The following is a 23,877-nucleotide window of genomic DNA, read 5'->3' on the forward strand; positions in this document are numbered from 1 at the left end:
CTGTGCTGAACAGCTGGCACCCACCTTTGCACGGATCTTCAACCGTTCCCTGGAGCTGTGTGAGGTGACCTCGTGCTTCAAGAGCTCCACCATCATTCCAATGGCCAAGAAGCCCGCCATCACAGGTTTGAATGAATAATAGACCTGTCGCTCTGACATCTGTGGTCATGAAATCTTTCGAGAGGTTAGTGCTGAACCACCTGAAGGATGTCACGGGCCCCCTGCTTGACCCGCTCCAGTTTGCCTACCGGGCAAACAGGTCGGTGGATTATGCGGTCTACATGGGACTGCACTACATCCTGCACCATCTGGACACCCCAGGAACGTGCGCCAGGATCCTGTTTGTGGACTTTAGCTCGGCGTTCAACACCATTGCTCCTGACATCCTCCAACAGAAGCTCATCCAGCTTGCGGTGCCTTCCTTCACCTGTCAGTGGATCACCAGCTTCCTGACCAACAGGAGACAGCGTGTGAGGCTGGGGAGCATCACATCTGACACCCGGACCACCAATACTGGCGCCCCTCAAGGGTGCGTCCGCTCTCCACTGCTCTTCTCTCTCTACACCAACGATTTCTCCTCAGGTGACTCTCCTGTGAAGCTCCTGAAGTATGCAGATGACACCACTCTCATCGGACTGATCGGGGACGGTGATGAGACTGCGTACAGACAGGATGTGGAGCGGCTGGTCCACTGGTGCAGCCAAAAGCACCTGGAGCTGAACCCGCTCAAGACCGTGGAGATGACAGTGGACTTCAGGCGAGACCCTTCACCACTTTCACCCCTCACTATCCGCAGTAATACTATTCTCTCCACAGACAACTTCAAGTTCCTGGGAACCACAATCTCTCGGAACCTGAAATGGACCGGCCACATAGACTCTGTCCGGTAGAAGGCCCAGCAGAGGCTGTACTTCCTGAGACAGCTCAGGAAGTTCAACCTGCCATCGGAGCTACTGAAGACCTTCTACACTGCCATCATCCAGTCTGTCCTCTGCACCTCCATCACTGTCTGGTTTGGATCGGCCTCCAAACAAGACAAGCACAGACTGCAACGGACAATCAGGACTGCAGAAAAGATAATTGGGATCAACCTCCCATCTATCCAAGACTTGTACCTGTTCAGGACCAGTTAACGTGCAAGTAACATCTCTACAGACCCTTCTCACCCTGGTTGCAGTCTGTTTGAACTACTCCCCTCCGGATGGCGTTATAGAGCTCTGTACGCCAAAACCAGCAGACACAGAGACAAGCTTCTTCCCCCAGGCTGTTGCTCTGATGAACTCACACCACTCTTAGAGTCTCAGAGTCACTGCTGTGCAATAACAACCTGCTCCCCACACGTTTTTTGAATTGTCTACACTATTTGTACTATGTGTCCTCTCTGCATCCATTGCAGCCTGGTCATCCTGGAAGAGGGATCCTCCCATCTGTGGTCTCTTCTCAAGGTTTCTCATTTCCCCTAGTAGGAGTTTTGACTTTTTCCTTGCTCTCCTGGGAGTTTAAGATCAGGGGATGTTTGAGAATATTTGTCATTTTTCACACGTCCTGAGTGTTGTTAGTCACCTAAATGTTGAACAGAGGCTGTGATGTACCAAAGTAAAATTCCTTGTTTGGCACGCCCACACATGGCGAATAAAAATTCTTGAATCTTGAAGAGATGCAGCGAGGATCTGAAAAAGGACCTGCTGCCCCTCAATCCACAGAGGAACAGGCAACAGAAAAGCCTCCTCCTGCTGTCTTCAGACTCTGACAAGGATGAACAACAAAGCTGAGCCGTGCAATAAAATGCATGAGTGTCTACTGAAGTGGTGGGCAACTCATGCAACATGTAAAAACTCAAAACTTGCAAGTGCTAATTTTCTCCCTTATAATTGCAGCTGGAGAAAGACTTCCTTGAGAAAAGCTCATCAGCATTATCTAGAGCAGGGGTGTCCAAGGTTTTTGCAAAGCGGGCCAAATTTGGTTAGATGAAGATGTATAGGGGCCGACCATTCACACTGACATTCCTCGAACCATTACCATTGTAAATGAACTTGTAAATATGTAACTACATCCTTTGCTGTCTGATTGATATTGCAAATAAGAATCTGTTGTCAATTACACTACCAGAAAAGTTTAAATTAAAAAGATTAAAATAATAATAAATTAAATACAAATGAACAAGTTTATAAAAGTTGAATGATTTTTTTATTAGATGTATTAAGTTTGTTTTATTATTGTTATTGTTGTATAAATAAGAAGGGTGCTATTGGTGTTTGTGACTGCAGGCCAGGTTGCATCATGTCAGATTTTTAATCCAAATTAAATCATTCTCCATTTGATCTTTATTTCAACTTCATACGCAACAAATTACTTCATAATCACAAAATAATAATCCAGTCTTTTTGTTGTTTGCGATCACTGTGAGTGGGCGGCGCGGATGCGTAGTAGTGTGTAGAGTTAGTACAGCTGTACAGCTCACCAGTAGTCCGTGTTTTTTTTTTTTTTTTCCTTTCCGTGTGCAGCGTCACTCTGATTTCAGCGTAACCTTAGTCCTTGGTGTGTGGACATTTGAATGAGGAAGTCACTGATTACCGTATTTTCACGTTCAAAATACGCACCGTAATAAAAGGCGCACTCTCAGCTGTGTGCCATGACTGTGTTTAACACACACACACAGGGCGCGGGTTTTATATATACAATCCACGGTCACACTTACCCCTTCAACGTTCTTATTGCGCTCTCAACTACATCCACCTTACACACACTTACACACACTTACACACACTTACACACACTTACACACACTTACACACACTTACACACACTTACACACACACTTACACACACACACACACACACACACACACACACACACACACACACACACACACACACACACACACACACACACACACACACACACACACACACACACACACACACACACACACACACACACACACACACACACACACACACTTCTGTGAAGAATCAACAAGTGCGACAGTCAAGAAGGTTGGATAATTCAAACTTTAAGAAACAAAAAAAGAAAAATTGGGCATGCAAAATGATTGCAGAGGGTTCAACCCTAGGCCTAAACCTGACACATCAGCATGCATTTGATGCACCAAAATAAGAACTGCCTATTCTGTATGGGAACAGCGGTGGCTCCTCAATTTGTGATGTCACAATGTGAGGACCGGGTCGTTTCCATGGATAGAGGGGGTGAGTGCTTAGAGAGGAGGAATGTGTAAGAATGCTCCAAGATGAATAGAGAAAAAAAATCACAACTTTTTGGGTGTTCTTTCGGTGACAAATTAGCATTTTAACAGCGCTAAAAGCTCAAAAAGTTAATTTGGCTTGATTTGGCATGTTTAGCAAATTATAATTTGATTACTGTGTTGGTCTGTAACATGTCCATTTCTACAGACAAGTGACATCGGAGCATATTCATCTTGTCCTCCCCCACCGTCTGTTGTCTTCCGGGTTAGAGCACGCTGGCGTCAAACTTGTTGACTGCCGCTTCTGTCCCGGACCGTGTCCGTTACTTGTTTTTCGTTTTCCTGTTTTCAGTGCACCCGTCTCTTCTTTTATTTTTCTCGTGTTGTCCTCCGTCCACTTCGCATTCCCGCAGCTCCGCTCTCACCTATCTGTTTCCTCTCCCTCGGACTACCAGCTACGTTAGCCAGCTAGCCAACAGCCAACTGGCCAAAACCACCACCGGACCCTCCTGCCTCCCGACTCTGAGCCTGTGGCCGCCTGCTGTGGACTCTACGGCAGCTCTGGCCTGGCTCTCTGGCCTTCCGTCCGGCGTTCTCGGGCGACGGGCTCCACTCCCTGCGGGCTCCACTCCCTGCGGGCTCGCCAACCGTGGCTCTGCTGTGTGCCGCCGTGGTGCGTTGGGGCCTGCCGTTCGAGCGGGTGCAGTCGAGGTCGACCGGCATCACCATCTGGTCCAACATCTGGACCGGCACTTCCCCGATGGCTCACCCAACTCCTCTTTTTGGACTACCAACCCCCCGTCACCCCCACCTCCCGTACTGCCAACTTCAACAACCTCCGCTTCCGCCCCTCCATCTCCTCCATCCATCTCCTTTGCACTGCTGACCGATGTCCTGTTATTAACTATATCCTATTGTCTCACCCCCCCCCCCATACGTACCCCCCCCTTTTTTTTGTTATCTGTAAAGCGTCTTTGGGTTATTGAAAAGCGCTATATAAATTGAATGAATTATTATTATTATTATTATGTCAGAAAATTGAGGGAACTGTGGCTCATTTCCCCCAGTAAAAGCATCTGTTTGCAAATGTCCAATACAGATTAAACACAAAGATAATCATCGCCAGTCAGGTTTATATTGAGCAGTGTATTCCAATTAGAATGAAACCAAATTACCAAATACAGTAACCCCTTGCTTTATCGCGGTTCGTTTATTGCGGTTTCACTACACAGATTTTTTTTCCAAATTAAAAAAAATTAAAATTCAAAGTAAAACTTCTAATTTGGGGAATAATGGCACGAAGGTTGCCCACACGCCAGCAAAAGGCAGGGAGTGCCCACACAATTGCAGTGCGTACACTTGTACCTTTTTATAAAAAAAATTGTTATAAGAGTTCTAAAAACATATTTACAATATTGTACCTTGTTATAAAAAATGTTAGAATAACAAAATAGTTCTAAAAACATTTACAGTATGCACACTTGTACCTTGTTATAAAAAAGTTGTGATAAGAGTTCTAAAAACAGTATGTATACTTTAGTTACATCTACATATGTTACACACACGTATCATATTTATATTTATATTATTTATACATTATTTTCTGAATGTCAGTTTTACTATTAACATAGTATTTACATATTTGAAACTTATTTAATGTTTTAACGATAACATATGCAATTATATGGATTAATATATATTTATTGATACACAAAAAATGTATGTACCATATTTTCAAGTCGCACCAGCCATAAAATGCATAATAAAGAAGAAAATAATAGTCGCACCGGAGTACAAGTCGCATTTTTGGGAGAACTTTATTTGACAAAATCCAACACCAAGAACAGACATGAAGAGGCAACAACAGGCTAAACGTTACAGTATGCGAACGTTACATAAACACAAACGAGGAGCTGAGAACGTGCATGACGTAACATTAAGAGTTATTTAAACAACTATAACATAAATAACATGTTTATCAAACCATCCGTGTCACTCCAAATCATTAAATCCATCGAAATCTTCATCCTTTGTGGAAACAACGCCGCTTCTGCATGCGACCCTGACGTTGGACTCGTCAGTTGCAGTTCAAATTATTCCACAAGCCGGCCTATATAACTATATACTATAAACCAGGGGTCACCAACCTTTCTTAAACCGAGAGCTACTTCCTGGGTACTGATTAAGGCAAAGTTTGACACACACTTCTGAAATAGCCAATTTGCTCAATTTAGCTTTCCCTATGTGTTATTATTGTCATTTCCAGTTTACATGTAAGTGTGATTTTAACAAAAGCAAAAATACAGTCAAACCTTGGTTTTTGACCACAATCCGTTCCAGACGGCGGTTCAAGAAGCGAATCGGTCGAATTGGAGAAAATTTTAATCCATTTCAAGACCAAAAAAAAAAACACCTTTTCTAAGCATTTTTTCATTTGCGCATATTTGTCCGATCGTGCAACTGTAGCGCACCGCCAAACACGCAACCGTAGCGCATCGCCCACCGCGCAACTGCACCGCGCTGGTCGCATTATTGTGACAGCGCCGTCGCTGAAATTTAGAAAATATTTTTAAAGTCCTGATGTACTTTCCAAAATTTAAGTGGACCTAAGTGCGCAGGGAGCTTAATTTTGTCCGATCGCGCAACTGCAGCGCACCGCCGAACGCGCAACAGTAGTGCGTCGCCGACCGTGCAACTGCACCGCGCTGGTCGCGTTATTGTGACAGAGCCGTCGCTAAAATTTAGAAAATATTTTTAAAGTCCTGATGTACTTTCCAAAATTTAAGTGGACCTCAGTGCACAGGGAGCTTAATTTGGTCCGATGCGCAACCGCAGCGCACCGGGCGCTCACTGTCGCATTGCTTTAAGAGCGTCTTTTGTGTTTTAGGATGGCTTTACTGCTCCCACTTGCTTTCTTTGGAGGCATGATTAGGGGTTAATACAATCCTCAAAGTAACGAAAATACAATAACGGAGTCAGTCGGCATCCGGGCCGCGCGGTCGGGTTTTCTCGGGTCCTCCTGGCTCATTTAGCGAGGTTCGACCTCCAAATTTTGTTCAACAACCGAAACAAAAAAAATCTAAATTTTTTGTTCGAATTCCAATTTGTTCGAGAACCGGGACGTTCTAAAACCGAAGTTTGACTGTAAAATAAATAGATTCAGCTCACTGAAAACAGTCCTGCGGGCGACTCATGCGGTCCTCACGGGCGACCTGGTGCCTGCGGGCACTGTGTTGGTGGCCCCTGCTATAAACTATATATGAAATAACTATAACATAAATAAGTTAATCGAACCATCCGCGTCACTCCAAATCATTAAATCCATCAAAATCGTCATCCTCTGTGTCACTTAAAACAAAACAAAAAAAACACTGCTGCTGACTCCGGAACATGCACCGCTGACGTCAGACCCGTCAGTTGCGGCTCCAATTATTCCAGGAATCTAACAAATCTTCAGTCTAACTGCATAGCCTGTCAACATAGGCAGCCGTGTGATTACACAATCCTCAGAGGAGGCTAGACAGGACGTTAGCTCCTCCGAGCGAATCGTCTTCGGTTTTAAAATAACTATAAAAATTCAGCGATTTTGGTTCAAAATGATACAAAATTATTGAAATTAAAAGGAAAATGACTTTATAATAAAAACAATTGAATTTGTTTTTCCCCTTTTTATGATGGCAGGGGAGGCGTAACCCTTGCCTCCTCTGACCGCACCGCACGTCCCTGGTTAAAAATGAGAGGGTGACACTACTTCGCGGATTTTCACCTATCGGGTGGTCTTGGAACCAATTATCCGTGATAAATGAGGGATTACTGTATTCCTGTTCCTCATGTTGGAAATAAATTCATCAAGTGTAATACAAAGTTATAGAAGGAAAATAATTAGGCGTCGAACTGCTACGTTGAGCTGCACCGAAACTATTATTCATTCATTCACTCATTCATTTAATGGTGGCTATGTGATTTTTATGAGGGTGACATTTTGCTTGTGCTATCAAATCATGCATCCTAATGCATACATTCTCGATTTGTTTTGTTTTGTTAATGTAATGCCGATGAACGAAGCAACACTGCCTGTCATATGCTCTCACCAATTAGTTCCCATAATGCAGGGGTGTCAAACTCATTTCTTTCGCGGGCCGCATTGTAGTCATAGCTTCTTTCGGAGGGCCATTATGACTGTCAACCCAAATAAATGTACCGTAATTTTCCATGTATAATATGCCCCCATGTATAATACGCACCCTAAAAATGGCATGTCGATGCTGGAAAAAAGCCTGTACCCATGTATAATACGCACCCAAATTTTGACTCTTAAGTCCGTAAACGTAAAATTATTTCAGAAAAAAGATAATCTTTGGGAACAACCGGATGTTATTCTGCCGGTCAGTATCACTGCGCATGCAGTAGCAAACTCGATAGCGAAGAAATATGTGAGACTCTCAACGGGATCACCAATATTTGAGTGATGTTCCAGTTATTTATCACAATTATTTATTATTATAATAATAATATATATAATATATATAATAATTATTTATTTATTATTCACAATTGTCATGGTGATCTTTCTGGTGATTTCTTAACTAGGCTGGATGTATTTTTTTTGTTGGCGTCTCCGACTGCCCAGAAAGGCACCACCGCGATCAGTTAGGTTAAAATGAAAAGAGAGGAAAGTGACGTGCGGACATGTGAAAAAGGCGGCTCTGTATGGGAGAGAAGTTGAAGAGGAATAAAAACACCCTTGGAAACCAAAACTTGCCCCTCATCGTGACTCGGAGCCGCAACAAATGTTTCGGATTTGTGTAGGGTACATTGTGACAGCAAACGAGCAGGTGATCGAGCAAGCGTCTGATACGAGAGCATTGTGTTCGTATGGAGCGTGTTTGAAGTGAACAGCAGAGAAGAAAGGAACAAGGCAAAGTGTTGTGAAATAAAATATTACCTGTAATACGCATTTAGGTAGAAAACTGAAGTCTCGCTCTTTATATAGCTGACGTGTCTTGCGCATCCGTTCTGCGCATCTGTAATGGCGACCTCCGTATGATATCCGGTTTGCGATGGAGATTAAAAAACAAACAATATTTGACAATAACACACCATCAAGGATTGCACCATCGCATCAAACGATGTGTCGTCAATTATGAATTTTACTGACTAAGTGTGTTGGGCAGGATGGCTGAATGCGATGCGCGATTGACAACAAACATAGGTAGAGAACTGAAGTCTCGCTCTTTATATATCTGACGTGTCTTGCGCATCCGTTCTGCGCATACTGTCATGGCGGCCTCCGTATGATATCCGGTCTGCGATGGAGATTAAAAAACAAACAATATTTGACAATAACACACCATCTTCTTCTTCCGGTATGGCGCCGTAAGTGGCTGCCTCCCAGCAGTGTTCTCTCTTTTCCTCTTTATTTCCTTCTTTTCTCCTTTTTCTTTCTGTCTTTTTGTCCATTCGGCGATGCTGGTGCCTTCTACCGCACCTCGGTATCTCTTCGGATCGGATGTTTTTTATTTATTTTTTTCTTCGTGGGATCATCGGTCGAGGCCGGCGTAACTCCACGACGGCTTCCTGCTTATCCGGCCAGTGATGACCGGGTCCCTCGCCTTGGCCTTGCAGCCGCGACCCCTGTGGGGAGTCCGCTCCCTCGTCGGGACCAACGACTTTCGCCATGCTGGCCCCGTGGTGACCATCTGCACGTGCACCCGACTGGGTGCCCAGGACGCTGCTCACACGCTTGCCTGCGTTGTGATGTTTTTCACCGATCATTGGGCGCCGTTGAACTGGACTGCCCTTACACCTGTCTATGGACCCCGTGGAGGCTATTTTGTGTGTTTTGGGGTGTTCTCTTGTATTGAGGGGTGCTGGTTGGCCGCTGTTACTTTTTTTCCTTTGTCTTTTAGCTTTGTTTTTGCTTTGATGGCTTTTATCTTGTGCACTTTCTGACTTTCTTTGTGGCGCCGTTGTGTGGCAGCCTTATGAGAGCCTATTGAGTTGCGCTCATGCCATCTGTGTGTCTTTTGTATACCCTCTCTGTGGTATGGATACTGCTGGGGCTTGAATTTCCCCACCCCTGAGGATCAATAAATATTCAATCAATCAATCAATCAATCAAGGATTGCACCATCGCATCAAACGATGTGTCGTCAATTATGAATTTTACTGACCAAATGTGTTGGGCAGGATGGCTGAATGCGATGCGCGACAAACAAGAAGAAAGGTGATTTCAAGTTTTATTTCGAGGGAGATTTTCTTCAAAAATTGTTGTACCCATGTATAATGCGCACCCCAGATTTTAGGACAATAAATTAGTTAAATTTTGCGCATTATACATGGAAAAAGACGGTATGAGCACCTCATATTATATCATCATCATCATCGGCGGTCACTCGTAGTCGAGTATGACGGTCCTCCTTCTTGGTCTTTGTGGGTCTTCAGGTGGTTGAAGAGGCCGATCCTGGACCCGATAACTGGTGCAGTGTGGACAGGGGAATGTAATGGTGGTGGGTTTGGGTTGGGCCTGCTTGGTGGGGGCTCTCTCCTTTCTGCGTCTGCGTTTGTCTTGAGCGGCATGGTGGAGGTCAACGTTATATTGAGCGGCGCCGTCACGGACAAGGTTTCTCCACGTCGTCCTGTCTGCGGCCTTGTCTTCCCAAGTTTTAAGGTTTATGTGACACTTCTTCACGTTTGCTTTTATGTTGTCCTTGAACCTCTTCTTCTGACCTCCCGGGGCCCGCTTTCCTTCAGCGAGCTGGGAATAAAGAACTTGTTTTGGGAGGCGAGAGTCAGGCATGCGGCTTACATGGCCAATCCATCTCAGTTGGTTTTGGGCAATGGTGGCAGTGATGGTAGGCAAGCCAGCCTCCTCCAGGACGCTGGTGTTGGTGCGTCGGTCCTTCCAGCTGATCCTGAGGATTTTCCGGAGGCATCTCTGATGGTAGGTCTCCAGTGCCCTTAAGTGCCTGCTGTATGTGGTCCAGGCTTCTGACCCATACAGAAGGGTGGGGAGGACCACAGCTTTGTAGACCAGGATTTTGGTCTTTGCTTGGAGGTGACGATTCTCGAAGACTCGCTTCCGTAGCCTTGAGAAAGCCCCACTGGCACAGCTGAGGCGATGGTCAATTTCATCATCAATGGTGGCTTCAGATGACAGGAGGCTGCCAAGATAGGGGAAGTGGTCAACCTTTTCCAGTCGGATGTTATCAATAGAGATGTTTGGGGGGCGGACAAGCAAACTGCAGTTTGGTAGTGGTTGGTGGAGGATTTGGGTCTTTTTTATGTTAATGGCCAGACCAAGCTGTTTGTATGCCTTCGCGAAGGCAGACAGAATACTCTGTAGGTCTTCTTCCGACAGGGCCACAAGGGCATTGTCGTCCGCATACTGCAGCTCCATGATGGATATGGTGGTGGTTTGACCTTTAGCCCTGAGTCGGTTGATGTTGAGGAGTTGACCGTCAGTTCTGTACATGATTTTGACTCCGTGGGGCAGATGCTTGCTTGTATGGCGGAGGATAGCAGCAATAAAGATGGAAAATAGTGTTGGAGCGATGACGCATCCCTGTTTGACACCTGTGTCAACCCTGAAGGGTTCCGTCTCGTCTCCACTGCCGCTGAGCACTGTGGCTGACATGTTATCATGCAGTAGTCTCTGTATTTGTCTGGGCAGCCAATCTTGGATAGAACCAGCCAAAGGGCCTGACGGTTAACTGAATCGAAGGCTTTGGTGAGGTCTATGAAGGCCATGTATAGTGGTTGATTTTGTTCCCGGCATTTTTCTTGCAGTTGTCGAGCAATGAAAACCATGTCTGTGGTGCCTCTGCTTGGGCGAAATCCACTCTGAGACTCAGGAAGGATGATTTCTGACAGGGGGGTGAGTCTGTTGGCCAGAACCCGAGCGAGGGCTTTCCCTATGGTGGAGAGGAGAGAAATGCCACGGTAATTCCCGCAGTCTGCCTTGTCTCCTTTCTTGAATACGGAGACGATTAAGGCATCTCTGAGCTGCGCAGGGATTTCCTCTTCTTCCCAGATCTTAAGAAGCAGGGCATGGATGTGCCTGAGAAGGTCGGGTCCGCCTTTCTTCAAGACTTCTGCTGGAATTCCATCGGACCCAGCAGCCTTGTTGTTCCTCATCTTCCCAATGGCATCCTGCAGCTCGTTCAGGCTGGGTGGCTCTCCCATGCTTTCAGCTGTGGGCTGTTGTGGTACTTGATCAAGAGCCTCCATCTCAGGTATAGTGTCCCTGTTTAAGAGGTCCTCGTAGTGTTCTTTCCACCTGTTTGCAATTGCCTCCTTGTCCTTCAGCAGCAGGCCATCCTTTGAGCGAAGGGGGGTTAGGCAGCGGTGGCTGGGACCATACACCGCTCTGGTGGCATCAAAGCCTCTCGTGTCTCCAGAGATAGCAAGCTGCTCGATCTCCAGAGCCTTCTTTGTCCACCATTGGTTCTTCAGTTTGCTAACCTGTGTTTGGACGGCTGCCTTCGCTTTGGCATGGGCTACTCTTTTCACCTTGCAGTGGATGTCATTTTGCCAGGTGATGAAAGCTTGCCGCTTGTTGTTAATTAGCTGCTGGATCTCAGTGTCATTCTCATCAAACCAGTCTTGATGCGTCCGCTTTTTGTGCCCGAGGATATTTTTGCAGGTGTTCATTATGGTAGTCGAAAGTGTGCTCCAGTGTGTTTCAGTATCCTCTGGGTAGTGGTTGGGCAGCGCTGCACTAAGAGCCTCCTGCAGCTGTTGTTGGTAGGCGGTGTCATTCAACAGCTCGATGTTTATTCTTGGCCGGCATTGTCTTTTCTGCATCCGTTTTTTCCGCATTAGGCGGATGGACATGATGGAGCGAATGAGGCGATGGTCGGTCCAGCAGTCGTCTGCACTGGTCATTGCTCTGGTGTTTAGGACATCGCGGCGGTCTTTAGAGCGGACAATGACAGTCGATGAGATGCCACAGTTTGGAGCGAGGATGCATCCAAGATGTTTTGAACTTGGTTTTTTGACGGAAAAGTGTGTTGGTGATGACCAGGTTGTGTTCTGAGCACTTGGTTAGTAGTAATGTGCCATTAGAGTTTGTGTTTCCAACCCCTTCTCGTCCCAGCGTACCCCTCCATAGGTGGTGGTTTCGTCCCACTCTGGCGTTGAAGTCTCCAAGCAGGATTAGCTTATCCTCCTTGGGGACGTCCGATAGGACTTTGTCTAGGTCAGCGTAGAAGGCCTCCTTAACTTCGTCCTGTGCATCGAGTGTTGGTGCATAGGCACTAATGACCGTGGCCATCTGATTGTTGGCAAGCATCAGGCGTATGGTCATTAGGCGCTCGTTAATGCCCACAGGGAGTTCATGGAGGTGGTTGATGAGGCGGTTCTTGATAGCAAAACCCACACCATGGATTCTTGGCTCAGTTGCAGGTTTTCCTTTCCAAAAGAAAGTATATCCACCTTTTTCCTCCTTCAGCTGCCCTTCATCTGCTAGTCGGGTCTCGGAGAGTGCTGCGATGTCGATCTGGAATTTCCTTAGCTCTCTGGAGATGATGGCAGTTCGCCTTTCAGGTCGATCACTGGCTTGGTTGTCCGTTAGGGTCCGCACGTTCCAGGCTCCAATGTGTACATGTTTTTGTGTCTGACCGCGTGATGGTGATCCCTCTGGATGCGGTATTCCAGACAGGATTTTGTGAGGCAGGCTATGTTTAGGGTACCTTTTCTAACCCCCTCCCCTAAATGGGGTGAGCAGAGTGGATCCTAAATAGGGCTGCTCAGTCATGGGTGCAGCTGCCGAGAAGCTCTTCTGCCTCAGTCCAAGAACTTAACGACTGAATCTAACACCCACCGCCTGTGTGCCAGGTTGTGGCTAGGGGCTGCCAGACCTCACTGTCCTGCCCCCGTTACCACTTCCTGATCGCCACAGGACTTTGTTGTCCAGGATGTAAAATGGAATATGTTCCCTTCAGGAGGACGCCTGCGCGTGACGTCTTTTAGCGTGGGGAGACTGATGCGCCTGCAGCCACCACACGGTCCTTGGCAGAAAGGGGCCGGGATCCAATGGCATGGGTCCATGACGATTGGAGACCACCCTCTGTTGCAGCCTTCGTCCGCCTTCAGTGCCGTTGTGACTCACAGTGTCATCCTCCGCCACTCCCACCGTTGAGGTCTTTGGATCGCACTTTGTCTGGAACCTCCCCTTCGACCTTACCGCCATGGTTGAACCTACCAGGAGCCGAGACTCCAGACGGCATCGCTCTTAGGTTCATCGGAGCACGCAAGGCTCTCCACCACGGCAAGGTGGCGATCCATGGAGAACTCATTATATACAGTAAAAGCGAAAAACGGTCGTTTTTACTCGTCTGATTTGAAAACGAGTTATTTGTCAGTTGGTTTTACTATACAGTAAAAGCGACAAAACTACCGTTTTTTTTCATGTATAATGCGCAAAATTTTACTAATTTATTGCCCTAAAATCTGGGGTGCGCATTATACATGGGTACAATTTGTTTTAATTTTTTTCTTTTTTTTGTGAAGAAAATCATGGTACAACAATTTTTGAAGAAAATCTTGTCACGGATGGTTCTTTACAACGTCACTTTCCTCTCTTTTCATTTTAACCTAACTGATCGCGGTGGTGCCTTTCTGGGCAGTCGGAGAAATCAACGCCAACAAAAAAAATACATCCAGCCTAATTAAGAAATCACCAGAAAGATCACCATGACAATTGTGAATAATAAATAAATAATTATTATATAGTATATTATATATATTATTATTATAATAAGCTCAGTGGCCTAGTGGTAGAGTGTTCGCCCTGAGACTGGAAGGTTGTGGGTTCAAACCCCGGCCGGGTCATACCAAAGACTATAAAAATGGGACCCATTGCCTCCCTGCTTGGCACTCAGCATTAAGGGTTGGAATTGGGGGGTTAGATCACCAACTGATTCCCGAGCGCGGCACCGCTGCTGCTCACTGCTCCCCTCTCCCCCAGGGGATGGATTAAAATCACACGGGGATGGGTTAAATGCAGAGGACAAATTTCACCACACCCAGGTGTGTGTGTGACGATCATTGGGACTTTAACTTTTTTTAACTTTATAATAAATAATTGTGATAAATAACTGGAACATCACTAAAATATTGGTGATCCCGTTGAGAGTCTCACATATTTCTTCGCTATCGAGTTTGCTACTGCATGCGCAGTGATACTGACCGGCAGAATAACATCCGGTTGTTCCCAAAGATGATCTTTTTTCTGAAATAATTTTATGTTTACGGACTTAAGTAACCCGGCCGGGTCATACCAAAGACTATAAAAATGGGACCCATTGCCTCCCTGCTTGGCACTCAGCATTAAGGGTTGGAATTGGGGGGTTAGATCACCAAATGATTCCCGAGCGCGGCGCCGCTGCTGCTCACTGCTCCCCTCTCCCCCAGGGGATGAATCAAAATCACACGGGGATGGGTCAAATGCAGAGGACAAATTTCACCACACCCAGACGCGTGTGTGACGATCATTGGGACTTTAGAAAAAAAAATTAAAAAATAAAAATAAAAAAGTCAAAATTTGGGTGCGTATTATACATGGGTACAGGCTTTTTTCCAGCATCGACATGCCATTTTTAGGATGCGTATTATACATGGGGGCGCATTATACATGGAAAAAAACGGTAGTCAAATATTTTTTAAAAAAAAGATTAAAAGTGAAGACAATTTGCAATTCTAGTAATGACACACGAATTTGATGCACAATTTGTCTTCGCGGGCCACATAAAATGATGTGGCGAGCCATATCTGACCCCGGGCCTTGAGTTTGACACCTGTGCCATAATGCATTGCAAAGCGCGATCCATTATTGTGTGAAGGCGATGGCCTTCACACATATGTTATTCTACACCATTCACTTTATTATTATTATTGTGTGAAGGCGAAGGCCTTTTTTATTCAATTCACAATTTTATTCCCCCCACTTTTTTGAGTTTTAGTTCCACATACTTCAACCGATTCACTCCGTTCCACTTATTCAAATATTCATGAAACCATTGCTTACATTTTTTTCATTCCAAAAATTTTCTCTTTTCACAAAATTCACAAATTTCCGGCATATTTTTCCCCATTCATTCTTAAGGACAGATTTTACATTTCACATCTACGTCGTTCCAGTTTGAAATTCACATCATTTAGCACATTCAAATCACATTGGGTACAATCCCAACATTGCCTAATTAAAACAAAATTCACATTTACACGTTTACAATTTGCGCAAAATTTCACAAAATTTCATTTTTCACTTCTAATTTCTACATTTTTCAACCGATTCAACCCGTTCCAACTTTCAATTGTTCATATTTTGCCTACCTATTCCACAACTTTTTTTCCTAACTTAGTTGTGTGTGAAAGGCAAAAACAAAACCTTTTGTTTTGAGGTACCCAAAATATGGAAAGAGTCGTACGTAGGCATGGAGCAGTACGAGTTTGACGGTATGATAATCTTGGGCAAAAATATCACGGTTTCACAATATCGTGGCCCAAATATTTATTTTTTAAAGTTTGTATTTAAAATAAAAAAAACAGAAAAGAAAATATTTTCCACGGAACTAATTTTATTTTAAAACAATACACAGAACATGAGAGAATAGAACATTAATAAAAGTGTATTTAAAATAAGATAACTCAAGTCTGAAGCTTTGGATGTGGCTCTTCTGTTGCTGGGGTACGAGGCTTTGCCCGGAAAAAAAAAAAAAAAAAAACGGTGCTAGAAAATGATTGCAATTACAAATGATTTGGTATTATCTTCATTTATTTTGCTTTCAATGAAAAAACACAAAAGAGAATGGAAAAAATGAGTCAAATCAATTGTCATTTTACACAAAACTCCAAAAATAAGCCAGACAAAAGTATTGGCACCCTTAGCGTAATACCTGGTAGCTCAACCTTTAGACAAAATAACTGCGAACTTCTGGTAACCACCACTGAGTTTCTTACAATGCTCTTCTGGAGTTTTAGACCATTCTTCTTTGGCAAACTGCTCCAGTTCCCGGAGACTTGAAGGGTGCCTTCTCCAAACTGCCATTTTGAGATCTCTCCACAGGTGTTCTATGGGATTCAGGTCTGGACTCATTGCTGGCCAATTTAGAAGTCTCCAGTTCTTTTCCTCAAACCATTTTCTAGTGCTTTTTGAAGTGTGTTTTGGGTCATTATCTTGCTGAAAGACCCATGACCTCTGAAGGAGACCCAGTTTCTCACACTGGGCCCGACATTACGAGTGCCATGGGCTTCAAACTTCTTGATGACACTCACGGTAGACACAGGAACATCCAGGTCTTTGGAAATGAACTTGTAGCCTTGAGATTGCCTATGCTTACTCACAATTTTGCTTTCAAGTCCTCAGACAGTTCTTTGGTCTTCTTTCTTTTGTCCATGTTCAACGTGGTACACACAAGGACACAGGACAGAGGCTGAGTCAACTTTAATCCATTTTAACTGGCTGCAAGTGTGATTTAGTGATTTCCACCACTTCTTATGTGCCACAGGTAAGTAACAGGAACTGTTAAGTACACAAATTAGAGAAGCATCAGATGATTTTTCAAAGGGTTACAATACTTTTGTCTACCCCCTTTTTTATGTTTGGTGTAGAATTATATCCAATTTGGCTTTTTTGACAATTATTTTTGTAGTTTTACAAAAAAGACAAACAAAATGAACATTTTAATATTAAAGCATTTATAATTTCAATAATTTTCTGGGCGAAATTAACTTATGACAGAATTGCTGGGGTGCCAATACTTTTGGCCAGCACGGCGTGCGTGTGCGTGTGATGAAATACAAATGTGTCATTATAGTACATGTTAGCATAAAAAGCAAAATAACTACATGATTGCATAGGCTCATTCACAGCCTGTTTGGGTGTTAAATGGACACAGCACACTTTCCAGTTTATTTGAATGACCGAACCTTGGCCTCAGACTATGTTCTTTTGGCAGGGGGTTATCGTGTTTCTTCACCACTTGAAGCAGCTTTCAGTTTTTAAGTGCAACTGATTTATGGCAGTGTGTCGCAAAGTGAGCCAGGGAAGGCGGGGTAGGGAGCGCTGCACTTTTAGATGAGAAAGTAGCTCTGTCAAGAGCAAATACTCAGTTATCAAACCGTGGCTTTTTAATATCATGGTATTTTCTAATACCGTGAAACAAGTTACCGTCCCATGCGTATCCCATGAGTATTACAGAATGCAAGAGTGAAAATAGAACTAGAGTAAAGTCGAACACTCGACATTCTTACCTTTTGCTGCCTCTCTAGGGTCTATGTCTTCCAATGCAGAGGGCCTAATCAATTCTTCTGGTGGTATGACAGGCACCGAAGGAGCTGAGAGTGCAGCCATGGTAGGTTGTGTTGGACTGGTCATCAAAGTAGTGGCTGTCTCTTGCGACCCCATTCGAGTGCCAATTTTTTCCGCATGCATCTGAAAAAAGACATTGATTTAGCAACTGTTATTTCGACAAGTGTATTAATGAATTCATAGCAAATCGCCATTTTATTGAATTATTTGCTCAATAATAGTCCTAGGTGAAAAGAAGGACTGTTGTTGATGTTGGACAAAAATGACAGTTCAGCCCCAACAACAAATTTTAAGTTTCATGTGGACATTTAGTAATGCTGTTTCTGCATCAAAATGCAAGACAAAAAAAATGTATGATGACTGTGATGCTACATAAATTACAAATAATACCGATGTCCTGACCCGATCACGTGATCGGAAGAGGTGGGCAATCTACAAAATTTCTATTCGTCATTCATCAGCGGCCTGGGGACCCATTTATCATTGTCAATCCGTCATTTTTTCCAAACCATACTGTAATCATCAGCCTGTCATTTTGTCATTTCATTTTCATAGCGTTTCCATCATCGGATGTGAAGAGTTGAAGACGGCAAGGACATGATAGGAGTGGCCTGAGACCAGACTCATTTGTAGGAACAAGGCGTGAGATAGGAAAATGTACAATCCAAAATCAGGGCTCCTACCTGTTGTACTTGGTCAATTCTAATTCGTAGTTCTTCGGCAGACACACTGCCGGCAATGACCTCCAAAGGAACGCCATTCTCCCCAATAAAAAAACTTGAAGGAACACACACCACTGGATCTGCATTCGGATATTGTTAAAGAATACGCTCAGAGCACATTAAATGTTCTGTTTTTATGCATACAAACTGCACAAAAATTATATTTCTTATTACCTTAACATTGTACCATACTATATGTTCATGTAGATTCTAGGTTGGAGAAGAGCAATGAAAAAAAGATACAGATCTGTGAGAACTGCACGCAGGTTTCACTGTGGGAAAAGGCAGAAAAGTAGATTTTACATTTTAAGTAGTGCTGTGAGGCGAATAAAAACTTACCCAAATTTATTACAGGATCTGTAATTGATTAATCTAATAAATCACAAAGACTGAGTCAGCTTTATATTTTATTGAAGTGTTTTTGTTAGTGCTGTCAGGCGATTAAAAATTAATCTGATTAATTACAAGATTTGTACATAATTAAACTAATTAATCGCATTTTTATCTAATATTTTACAAAAGTCCCAAAATGTAGGATTTGAATTCTACGACATGACAAAACTGTCGTGCATCTGTTGCAATTGGTTGAATACACTAAGATGAGAAGATTTGAAATCCACATTATTATTCGTGAAAGGTGCTTGATGAAAAAAGAAAAAAACAGTTCAAGTACATCAGCAAACTACCGTAATTTTCAGACTATAAGTCGCGGTTTTTTTCATAGTTTGGGTGGGAGGGGCGACTTATACTCAGGAGCGACTTGTGTTTTTTTTCATAAAAAAAAAAAAAAAAAAAAAAAAGAAAACGCGATAAACGAACAGCAATGTAGCAAGGGATTACTCTAATTTGAATTTAAAGTGACGTCAGCAGCGCGACGTCAGCAGCGCGACGTCAGCAGCGCGACGTCAGCAGCGCGACGTCAGCAGCGCGACGTCAGCAGCGCGACGCGGCGTTGTTTACATAAAGGACAAAGATTGACTCGACGGAGCTCTCTTTCACTTCCGTGGATTGAAGTCGGGGGCCGGCGCTCGGTCGGGTGGCTGTCCAGGGACGGTGGATGGGGCTCGGTCATGGCTTTTACGCACGCCCGGTCCTATTCTATGGAGCTCTCTTCCATTTCCGTGGCTGGAAGTCCACGCCGCCACACGCCTGTAAGTTCGTTTTGTTAAATAAAGAGCCGTTTACCAAACCCACGTCTTTCCTTGAACTTTGTTAACGCTACAATATAGTTATATAGTAGATCTGTGGAGTAACGACGAGGCTGACGTCAGGGCGCACGCACGCGCGGCGTTGTTGACAAAGGACGAGGAATTTGATCGATGGATTTAATGATTTAGAGTGCACAGATGGTTTGATAACATTATTGCTTATATAATAGTTATTTGATATATAATTTATATATCGTTATATGGGCCTGTGGAATATTTTGAAGTGCAAGAGCAGTCAGCGGCGCGCACGCATTGTTGACAAAGGACGATTGATGGATTTAATGAATTGGAGTGACACAGATGGTTTTATTAACGTGTTATTTATGTAATAGTTTTTTGAATAACTCTGAATTTTACGTCAGGGCCGTTCTCAGCTCTTAGTTTGTGTTTATGTCACGTTAGCGTACCTATCGTTTAGCCTGTTGTTGCTCGTTCATGACTGTTCTTGGTGTTGGATTTTGTCGAATAAATTGCCCCCCAAAATGCAACTTATAGTCCGGAGCGACTTATATATGTTTTTTTTCACTTTTTTGGGCATTTTATGGCTGGTGAGATTTATACTCCGGTGCGACTTATAGTCCGAAAATTACGGTAATTTGGTCATGTGCATTATTCAAAAATAAAATACAAAAACCTTTTAAAAAAAACATTAAGATGACTCAATAAAGCAATTTATAGTTCTGGGTTCTCCTGCATTATTTCGATAAGATTCCTCATGTCTCCGTATTTTATATAAGGCAGTTCTTCGGTTTAGAAAAGTGAAAACGTTTTAATGTTATCTGCTTACAGTTTCAACTGTGTCTCCAGTCTTCCTCAGATGCGTCATCCGACATGCTGCTGATGTGTCGGATGGCGCATCTGAGGAAGACTGGAGACACAGTCGAAACTGTCAGCAGGAAACATCTAAAAGAATTTCACTTGTCCAAACAAAATAAATGCCTTATTTATCTCCTGCATTAGTTGCACTTCAACTTCACACAGCCTGTTGCCAGTCCAAATGTTTCTTTGGATTGGATATTTTCCTTTTCCAGGAGAAAACACTTTTTTCTACTATGTACTGTACAATCAATCTTAATGCTACTACTGCTTAATGCTAATAGTGTAGCTCCATCTTGAAAATACGAATGCCTCTTTTGGCGTCAATGTCCTGAAAACGTGACTTGCGACGCCCCCCCCTCCCCTCCCCACACACCACACAAAAGAAATACATGACTTGACTGCATGAGTGACTCCCCCAGACGACTGGCTGAAGATGACGACTCTCATGATGTACATTCGTGTTCCAAAATGAAAAAAAGTTGTTTGTTGTGTCCATGTTAGTTGGTAAAAAAGGTGTACCGTAATTTTCGGATTAAAAGTCGCTCCGGAATATAGGTCGCATTAGCCATAAAATGCACAATAACGTGAAAAAAAACATATAAGTCGCTCCGGAGTATAAATCGCATTTTGGGGGGAAATTTATTCGACAAAATCGAACACCAAGAACAGACATGAACGAGCAACAACAGGCTAAAAGATAGGTATGCTAACGTGACAAACACAAACGAAGAGCTGAGAACGGGCCTGACGTAACATTCAGAGTTGTTAAAAAGAACTATTACATAAATAACACGTTTATAAAACCATTTGTGTCACTCCAATTCATTAAATCCATCGATCGTCCTTTGTCAACAATGGGTGCGCGCCGCTGACGGCGCTTGCACTTCAAAACATTCCACAGGCCCATAGAACGATATATAAATTAGATATCAAATAACTATTATATAAGCAATAATATTATCAAACCATCTGTGCACTCTAAATCATTAAATCCATCGATCAAATTCCTCGTCCTTTGTCAACAACGCCGCGCGTGCGCCCTGACGTCAGCCTCTTTATTCCACAGATCCAGTATATAACTATTGTAGCGTTAAAAGTACAAGGAAAGATGTGGGTCAGGTAAACGGCTCTTTATTTAACAAAACAAACTTCCAGGCGTGTGGCGGCGTGGACTTCCAACCACGGAGGTGGAAGAGAGATCCATAGAATAGGACCGGGCGTGCGTAAAAGCCATGACCGAGCCCCATCCACCGTCCCCGGACAGCCACCCGGCCGAGCGCCGGCCCCCGGCTTCTATCCACGGAGGTGAAAGAGAGCTCCGTAGAGTAGGACCGGGCGTGCGTAAAAGCCATAGCAGTTTTTCAAACCTTCTGTGTCACTCCAAATCCTTAAATCCTTCAAACTCTTCGTCCTCCGTGTCACTTCGAAACAAAGCCGCTAATGATGCCGGTAGTACGTGGGGCCCTTCGTCATCTTCGTCATCCCGTGATCAATCTTTGTCCTTTTTGTAAACAACCGCCGCGCCGCGCTGCTGACGTCACTTGAAATTCAAATTACAGTAATCCCTTGCTACATCGCGGTTCCACTTTGTTTTTTTGAAAAATTTTTTCAATTTATTACTGGCACTGCGGGGTACACTGCTTGACGCTCAGCTGAAGCTTGCTAAGTGTGAGGCTTCACCATGCCGACAATCTACCATTTTTTTCCATGTATAATGCGCAAAATGTAACTAATTTATTGTCCTAAAATCCGGGGTGCGCATTATACATGGGTACAATTTTTTTTTAATTTTTAAAAAAAAAAAATTGTTTTTTTTTTTTTTAAGAAAATCATGGTACAACAATTTTTGAAGAAAATCTTGTCACGGATGGAGTGTGGAAAGGAAGAGGGCGACCAAGTGCAGCTTGAACCAGGGTTCATTGGAGGAACTCAAAACACAGACTTGGTAAACTAACATAACTCTAACAAAACCAACAACAGGACTGACAGACAAAGACGTGGAAAAAAAAAGACAGGGGGACATTACCAAAGAGGAACAGAAACCTGTGTTATTGTCAAATATTGTTTGTTTTTTAATCTCCATCGCGGACTGGACGTCATACGGAGGCAGTATCACTGCGCATGCGCACTATGGATCCGATGCGAATAGTCCTCTTCTCTTCTTGACTGACAATGAATGTGATAGTTTAATACATACAATCAGCAAATAACAAAATACGTATTACAGGTAATATTTTATTTCACAACACTTTGCCTTGTTCCTTTCGTCTCTGCTGTTCACTTCAAACACGCTCCATACGAACGCAATGCTCTCGTATCAGACGCTTGCTCGATCACCTGCTCGTTTGCTGTCACAATGTACCCTACACAAATCCGAAACATTTGTTGCGGCTCCGAGTCACGACGAGGGGCAAGTTTTGGTTTCCAAGGGTGTTTTTATTCCTCTTCAACTTCTCTCCCATACAGAGCGGACTTTTTTCACATGTCCGCACGTCACTTTCCTCTCTTTTCATTTTAACCTAACTGATCGCGGTGGTGCCTTTATGGGCAGTCGGAGAAATCAACGCCGACAAAAAAAATACATCCAGCCTAGTTAAGACCATACCAAAGACTATAAAAATGGGACCCATTGCCTCCCTGCTTGGCACTCAGCATTAAGGGTTGGAATTGGGGGGTTAGATCACCAAATGATTCCCGAGCGCGGCGCCGCTGCTGCTCACTGCTCCCCTCTCCCCCAGGGGATGGATCAAAATCACACGGGGATGGGTCAAATGCAGAGGACAAATTTCACCACACCCAGACGCGTGTGTGACGATCATTGGGACTTAAAAAAAAAAAAAAAAAAAAAAGTCAAAATTTGGGTGCGTATTATACATGGGTACAGGCTTTTTTCCAGCATTGACATGCCATTTTTAGGGTGCGTATTATACATGGGGGCGCATTATACATGGAAAAAAACGGTACTTCATTAAGTGTATTTGTTTGGCTTGGTGGCGGGGAAATCTTGCTTGCTTCCAAACTTGGTACTTTTAGTGTTTGTGAGTGGGTGACATCATTATGCTGGCATGGGTACACTGCTATGTTCAACGGTGTCATGAAAACTCTTCTATTGCCGCACAGTCACAACAAAGACGTGGTTCAGACCGAAACATACCATGCTATAAGTCGCGGGTTTTTTCATAGTTTGGGTGGGGGGGCGACTTGTACTCAGGAGCGACTTGTGTGCAATTATTCACAAATTTTTACTTGATCATTAACACATTACTTACTAGTATAGTTGATCACTTCACGTTATTTTCACTTTAAAACGCATGAGGGCGCACTATGGCTGTGGAATTATTGGAGCCTTATTGACAAAGAGTTCCATTCACCGACTACCAGCTCAGTGGCCTAGTGGTAGAGTGTCCGCCCTGAGACTGGAAGGTTGTGGGTTCAAACCCCGGCCGGGTCATACCAAAGACTATAAAAATGGGACCCATTGCCTCCCTGCTTGGCACTCAGCATTAAGGGTTGGAATTGGGGGGTTAGATCACCAACTGATTCCCGAGCGCGGCACCGCTGCTGCTCACTGCTCCCCTCTCCCCCAGGGGATGGATTAAAATCACACGGGG

At 43.9% G+C, this 23,877-nt stretch overlaps 1 protein-coding gene across 2 annotated transcripts in view; it reads right to left on the minus strand.

Annotated features, from left to right (window-relative positions):
- Positions 1-23,877, minus strand: part of ubxn4 (UBX domain protein 4) — a 109,791-nt gene that overhangs the window by 71,350 nt on the left and 14,564 nt on the right. For both annotated transcript variants that reach the window (XM_037280648.1, XM_037280649.1), the window contains exons 3-5: positions 18,483-18,511; positions 18,201-18,319; positions 17,460-17,640 (exon numbers count right to left, since the gene is read on the minus strand). In XM_037280648.1, coding sequence (XP_037136543.1) covers positions 17,460-17,640; positions 18,201-18,319; positions 18,483-18,511 — 329 coding nt within the window. The remainder of the gene's footprint in view (positions 1-17,459; positions 17,641-18,200; positions 18,320-18,482; positions 18,512-23,877) is intronic.

The sequence above is a fragment of the Syngnathus acus genome, chromosome 21 (assembly GCF_901709675.1).
Source record: "Syngnathus acus chromosome 21, fSynAcu1.2, whole genome shotgun sequence".
Lineage (NCBI taxonomy): Eukaryota > Metazoa > Chordata > Actinopteri > Syngnathiformes > Syngnathidae > Syngnathus > Syngnathus acus.